General features: G+C 28.8%; 1 protein-coding gene and 1 non-coding gene across 2 annotated transcripts; one reads left to right on the top strand and one right to left on the bottom strand.

The window, feature by feature from the left end:
- Positions 1-1,474: 1,474 nt before the first annotated feature.
- Positions 1,475-1,547, bottom strand: TRNAE-CUC. Its single transcript has one exon. It is a non-coding gene; the product is annotated as a tRNA-Glu (tRNA).
- Positions 1,548-2,941: 1,394 nt separating this feature from the next.
- Positions 2,942-7,659, top strand: LOC107010627 (polygalacturonase QRT3). Its single transcript, XM_015209905.1, is given in 4 exon segments — positions 2,942-2,972; positions 2,975-3,210; positions 3,332-3,562; positions 6,541-7,659. Coding segments are annotated over 4 exon segments (1,584 nt in total). The 3' UTR covers positions 7,627-7,659.
- Positions 7,660-7,956: the final 297 nt, after the last annotated feature.

Below are 7,956 nucleotides of genomic sequence, written 5' to 3' on the forward strand. Positions count from 1 at the left end.
AGGTGGGGGTGGGGGGGTGGGGGGGTTTGGGAGAAGATCAGCGATGAAGCCAAAATTATCACTAAGAGCGTTTAAAATCTGAAATAATAGACACACAATTCAACTGAAGGAGCGACATTTATTATATAGAGATGAAAACTTATTTTAGTCGTGTATGTGTAGAATAATTTTCTAAAGTTTTCTAATTAAAGGAGTTCCACAAGGTGACTCTGCCCGAGAGGAGATAATAGAACTTGAAATATCATTTATATAACTCATTTTTCTTATAATGGATATAGAGTTAACTAACATAAAAAATAAAAAGAAAAATTATGCGGTTAAGCAAATTTATACTACGTAATTATTCATCTATACTATAGTTTGTTATAATTATCTCTTGCGACTAACATTAACTATTAATTACGTGGGATGACTTCGAGTTGTGTAATTAGTCACATTTGTATAATTCGCAACTGACAATTGTTCTTTTGATTTATATTTGTAAAGGTGATTTATATTTGTATATAATAATGATTTCCTTTGATTTTTCATGTTTGTCACCATAGACATTCAATCTTTTTGTGTATAACCTTTTAAAATTTGTATAAACGTGTATTTTTTGAATTTTGTATAATTAATTTATGTAATGTAATTTGTATAATATATTAAGTGTAATTGTTTAAATTTTATATGTTTATGTTAATTAGTAGCAATTTTTTTCTATTTCAAGTTTTATCATATTTGTATATATAATCGAGACTTTATATTACTCAATTATACAAAAACATGTGAATCACACAACATAGATGTTAATTATACAAATGAAATGTAAATTATACAAATTATTGCCCTCTCTCACTCACTTCTCTCCCCCTCTCCCAATCTCGCTCGCCTCTCTCATCTCTATCCCCAATCTCTCTCACCTCTCTCTTCCCTCTCCCAGTCTCGCTTGCTATATATACAAATACATATGTATAATATACAATTATCTAACTGATATACATATACAATTCACCTCTTTCCCACTCTCTGTCCTCTCACACTCATTTCTCTCCTCTCTCTCCCAATCTCGCTCGCCTCTCTCCTTCCTATAACATGTAGCTACGAATTGTAATTATCAAACTATAGTTACAACGAGTAATTAGACTATTTTTGAGTGGTTACATGCGAAAGTTTCTCTTTATAAAATTGGACAAATTGTATGAAATAACAAACTATTAATTCAAATTAAATGTTATGGGCCATAGTTTATTTTAATTGTAATTTGCAAGAAATATCTCATTTTTCGCCATCTGATTCGGTATATTTTTCTGTCCTATACATTTATAATTATACAAATTCAGATCTTATATACAAATTATAATGTATAAATGAATTTATATAAAACTGAACAATTTATATAAAAATAATATACAAATCAAAAGCTTCATAGCAAACATAAAATTTATTGTGAAAGTTTTTCGAATTAACTAGCCCAAAACTGACCCAAAAGAAATTCCGTTGCCGGGACTTGAACCCGGGTCTCTCGGGTGAGAGCCGAGTATCCTAACCAACTAGACTACAACGGATTACTATGATACAATTCATAGTAATAAATAAAATTCTTTTCATATTTATGCTTTTGTTCTAATATTTTACGTATCATATAATTTGATAATAGAGATGATTTATTTTAGTTGTGATTGAGAACTCACCACTCCCACCAATACAAGTTAACAACATATTTTATCAAAAAATTTATATCCAAAATTCAAATTCAAAGGCATATATAAATGCATCCCACAAGGAGAAGTCAAAGCATATATAAATGCTTCATCTAATCCAACCAATTAACTTTGCTAATAACAGTTGTATTCTTTTTCCAATGCTAATAAATGCTACAACAATTTTCAAGTCAGTACAAAACATTTATTATGGGATTATACGTATTTCTTGGAGTTTTTGGCCAGAATCGTTCTTAAAATATATTCTAAAATTAAATTATATCTTTAAAATATCGTTCTTAACGAAAACATTCTTCAAATATTTAAAAGTGAGCAGTTTTCATCCTTATATTATATTAGATATCATCAAAAAACTGAGGGATCCTGCAAAACTGTTCACTATTAAATATCTGAATGATGTTATCTGCTAAGAATGATACTTTAAAGATATAGTTTAATTTTGGTGTATAGTTTAAGGATTTTTTTTGCCAAAAAACTCGTATTTTTTTCATTTACTTTTCTCTATCTACCTATATTTAAATTACTTTATTATTTTTAATATATTAAGGGAAATTTTGTTTTTTACCTTTAATATTAATTATATATATTTCCACTTTTATTTTATTACTTTTTGTCATAGCAAGAGAAAATATTTTTTACTTATTTTTAATATTAATTATTTTATATATTTCACTTTTAAATTGCCATTTTTAATTTATTAATATAAAAAATATATTTTTTCTGGTTTACACTTTTTCTAAATTATATCTTAAAATTTTGAAATATATATCAATTAATATGAATATTATGTTAAATTATAATAACATGTTATTTATTCATTTATTATAAATTACTACGAATTACATTTTAAATCATCTCCTATGTATATACCATATATGTATTTTAAAAGTGTTCATATAATTTAAGGGCGGAGCTAGTATCTTTATTGATAACCTAAAATATAAAATTCATAAACTTAAATTTTACTTTTACTCATAAATAACATTTAAATTTATAATCAAAGAATATACTACAGTAAATAAGATTATTTATTTTTTATTAATAATCTTAAATTTGAAAAAAAAACTTCAATAAGGAATGAAATGCATAAATCAATCCACGGACAATTTTCCTTGACACGTAATATAAATTAATCGAACTACAATTAAAATATCGATAGCAAATGGAAAAAAATAAAAAGAAAACCACTTAGTCCTACTTACAAATAACGAGGCATGTACACTTGCCAAATCCCATAAATGTCACTCTCTATTTCTTCTTTAATTGGAATTCTACATTTAATTCTTCCAAGGAAATGATGAAGCCATTTTTTTGTTTAGCATTCTTCATTTTTCTACTTAATTATTTTGTTGTAAAAGAGGCAAATGGTTCTCTTAGAGAGTTAAAGCTTTATGAATTTAAAAAAGGACTTGAAGACAAACATTTCCAATATTCTTCCTCTTTTATCTATTCATCACCACCTTCAACTCCTCCACAACCTTCTATCCCCACCTCCCATTCCAAAAAGGTACCCAAAATAATACTGCTCAGTTGATTTGACTATCTGAACTTTCACTTTATCGATACGTGTGTTATTTAGTAGAATTTTATAAAAATTTAACAACTTTCTTTTTTTTTGTTGGTTTTAGAGTGAAGGAGGTGTTATATATCCAATAGGGTATGGTGCAGATCCAAGAGGAACAAGTGATAGTAGTGAAGCTATAAAAGAGGCTATTGATGATGCATTGAAATTGCAAAATAATGGATTTGTATTGCTTCCTGGTATTAGTGATCTTGGTGGTCTCATTATTGATTTACAAGGTGGAAATTATAAAATCAACAATCCTATTGTATTTCCTCCTGGCATTGGCAATATTGTGGTATGTCATATACATCCTCTCTAATTTTGATTATTCGCTTTAAGTTATGTACGCTGACAGTAATATACGACGTAATAAGGTTCCATGTGAAACAGTCACAAGGAATAGAAAAAAAAGAAAAATTTTCATGTGAAAAGAGAATGTGAACGTGAATATTTCTTTTTGGACTTAGAAGTAAGTCCATTTTAGGATTCAATATTAGTTCATAACGTATACGTTATTTGAGTAAATACAAATTATAGGTGATTTGAAAAACTCATTACGTAAATTATGAGATGAGAAATATATTATTTCTTTCGTTTTAATTTACTTATTTCCTTTTAATTCAGAACTAATTTAACTATACTGTTAGCTTAATTTAAATAGGTTAAATGGGAACACTAGTGGTAGCAATCGATTACAAGATATTGATTTTGATTGGGCAGTGTTCAAACTGAAAATGCAATTAAATTGTCTACGGACATGTGTTCAACTTTATTGAAAAATGCATCTTATGTTCAACTTTTACCTTTCGATATGACAAGTGCCTACCTATGTGGCAATCTAGGGAGTTAAAAAAAACGAAAGATAAATACACTCTTCGTTTTATTTCATGTGAGAACATCTGACTCGACATAAAATTTAAGAAAAAAATAAATATTTTTAAAGTTTGTGGTTTAAAATGAATTATAAAAATTTATGTATTTGTAAATTATTTCATTAAGGATTACTTAATAGAAAAAATATGTCAATCCTTTTTAAATTAATTAAAAAAAGTAATTCCCATTAATTGAAACAGATTAAGTAATAGATATTTAGGATCGTTAATTGAGAGATAAGAATAATAATTTTCTAATAAAATTTATTTTTATGTTTTATTTGAGACATTTGTTGATTTGAGAATTATTTTATTCCATCATTCTCACCAAAACGAGGTGTTGTTTTACTACTACATGAAATGTTCTAATTTTCAAATTAAGATAAAATATGCTAAAAAGAACCTTTAATTTCTGAAATTTGAGAATACTAGTGACCAAAGAAAGATGCTATGGGATGGGAAATTATTTCTAAGATGATCATTGTCACTCCATTAATAGTTAACATTTTCTTTGTTTAGTATTATTTATCAGAATAAGATTATGTATAACTCTTAAGAAAAATTTAATAATAAAATGTAATTTGAATAATATAACTCTATAATTAATCATTATCAAAATTGGTCTTTATAAGTGAACTATTAAATGTATACAAAGAATACCAATTTATATTAATCAAATTGCATCTTATATTAAATTTTTCTTAAGGTTATGCATGCTCTTATCCTGACAAATAATAATGGACGGAGAAAAAAGAATCAACAAAAAAAAAAGTAATTTCGTAAAAAATAAAAACTATTAAATGCTCCAGAGTTTTGAAATATATGTTGTATAGTGAAATAATATCTTTTATTAAAAGAGGCAAAGGGAGAAACTAGAAAGTATATTTTCTCTATTGTTATTTGTTAGCCCAACGCATATTTTTCATCTTCTTTTTTCTGGTCCCCTTGCATCTAATTATTCTCTGTGAACTTTTTAATTGAATTTTGTTTATTAGAGTTTAAAGAATAAGTTGTTTATCATATTGTTGAGTATTTTTAGGTTGTGTCAGAAATGATGAATAATTGACTCTTCTTAATAATAATAAAAACAATAACAATAATACTTTCGTATACATCACTAGATTTTCGGGTACAATTGTAATCATTTGAATACATAAGTGAGGGGTGAATCGAAGAGTGTATGTGATAGGGGGATAGGAGATGTATTAACGAGAGGAGAGTGATGTATCCGAGAGAGGATTTTGATTTTCTTTTTTTTAAATTGGTCAAATTAGAAATTAATTATTTTTTTTGGAAAATGTTGGGCCAGTAAAGGACTACCTTAGTTACGAAACCCATTGGGTTGGTCGTAAATTTCATGATCAAGCCCAATATGATAGCCCATATATGTTAGAGAAAATTTTATGTATAGCAAATATAAAATTGCTTATTGTATGCTATGATTATGCTATATAAAATTGCACTCCATAGCAAAGTTTTAGTTTGCTACCTTATTGTTGTATTAACATATAATAAGATATGTTTTCGTCATGAAATTGCCTTCTGTTGCTATCTCTAAAATCAATATGGTCTCGACTGTTTGTATAGTACCCTCAATAGCATGATTGATTATTTTTTGGGTTACAATGGAGTTCTTACTGTTGAAAAAGGAATGAAATTCGAATAAAACAGAATGTGCGTGACTTCAGAGATTTTTTTCGTTTTTCTTATTAACCGAAATTATCAACTTCTTATTTATTATTTTAAACAATGTACATGTATATCAAACAAATCAAGGACTAGCGAATATACAAAAAGACAGCTCCGTAGCAAACTAAAACTTTGCTATAAAATGCAATTTATGAAGTATAGCCATAACATACAATTAGCAATTTTATATTTGCTATACATAAATTTTCTCATTAAAAAATTACCTAATCATACATAAATTCATATCATATTTACTAATTCAAATAATTATGTATTATCTCACTAATTAATAATTTCAATACTAGATTTTGAGTTAGATATATGTATTTTTGTTACTAGATACAGTAAAATAGAGAAAAAGGTGAGCGGATACCAAATACAGAGAGAGAGGGTTAGCGAGAGAAGAGAGTGACCAGTGAGATTGTAGTGAGACGAGCGAGAGAGTCAGATACATGCAAATTCACTTGGATACAATGTATATAGAGTAAATTACACTTAATTTTTACCCTCGTGTATATTTGAGATACATATATCTGGACACGTCAACTACATGTTTTTGAAGTCCAAAATCAGGCGAGATTTGCAATGTTACAAACTAGTGTGATTCTAAGTAATTTTTCTCTTAAACTAGTGAAATTTCTATAAATTACCCTGCGAGCTATTGGTTGGGCGAATTGATTTTGATCTTGGTGAATTGCCTTAATATTTTCAGGTAAAAGGGGGAACACTAAGAGCATCCGATACATTTCCAGATGATAGACATCTAATTGAACTGTGGTCACAAGACTCTCCCAAGCCCATCAAAGACTACAACAACATTTCCCATCACCATAGTAACATTTTCGATCGACGTGACCAAACCATCGCGATTCGTTATGAGGGCATTACGCTCCATGACATCCTCTTCGACTCAGGTTATCGAGGAGGAGGTCTATATATCGTTGACTCAGCTAGAATTCGCGTAACAAGTTGCTTCTTCGTTCACTTCAACACGGAAGGAGTCCTCGTCCTGAGGGGCCACGAGACCTTCATATCGAACACGTTCATGGGACAACATCCAACCGTTGGCGGAGATAGAGGTGAGAGAGATTTCTCAGGCATAGCAATTGATCTTGCTAGCAATGACAATGCAATTACTGATGTTACAATTTTTTCATCAGCAATTGGAATTGTACTTAGAGGTGAGGCTAATATTGTCACAGGGGTACATTGTTATAACAAGGCAACATATTTTGGTGGAGTTGGTATTTTAGTTAAAGCATCACAAAATAGGATAGATAATTGTTACCTTGACTATAACTCTATAGTCATTGAGGACCCTTTCTTAGTTCACATCTCAAATGGATATTTTCTTGGAGAGGGAAACATTGTTTTGAAAGCGATTAACGGTCGAATTTTCGGGCTAAATGTGATTAACAACATGTTTAGTGGTAACCCTACAAAAATGACACCAATGTTGAGTTTGGATGGAGAGTTTAATGATATTGATCAAGTTGTTATTGATCAAAATAATGTGAATGGGATGAGTTTGAAGTCTACTAGTGGAAAACTAAGTGTTGGTGGAAATGGGACAAAGTGGATAGCTGATTTTTCATCAATTCTTGTGTTTCCAAATAAGATAAATCATGTACAATATTCATTTTATTGTAGAGGAGGGGTTGTTGGATTTCCAGTACATGCTATAACAAATGTATCAAGTAATGTTGTTGTTATTGAGAGTGAAAAAGTAGTTGATGGTGTGGTGTCAGTTTCTGTTGATCAACATAATATTGTGGGTGAAAAGAATTTTTTCATGTGAAAAAACAAGCAATTGGAGATGATGTTATTTAAATACTTGTTATCTCTTTTCTCTCCTCCTTCCTCGATATTTGGTACTTGTATTGAGATCAGACTAATTTAAATTTTCATTAGGAAGTTGCACGTTAATGATAAAGCATTTCATCTCTCTTTTTTTTTCCTCCTTTGATGTTTGATACTTGTATTGAGATTGAATTAATTTAAATCAGCATTAGGAAGTAGCACGTTAATGATAAAGCATTTCATTTTATCTTTTTCCTCCCCGATGTTTGATACTTGTATTGAGATCAAACTAATTTGAATTCGCATCAAGAAGTTGCATGTTAATGAG

The sequence above is a fragment of the Solanum pennellii genome, chromosome 2, assembly GCF_001406875.1.
Source record: "Solanum pennellii chromosome 2, SPENNV200".
Lineage (NCBI taxonomy): Eukaryota > Viridiplantae > Streptophyta > Magnoliopsida > Solanales > Solanaceae > Solanum > Solanum pennellii.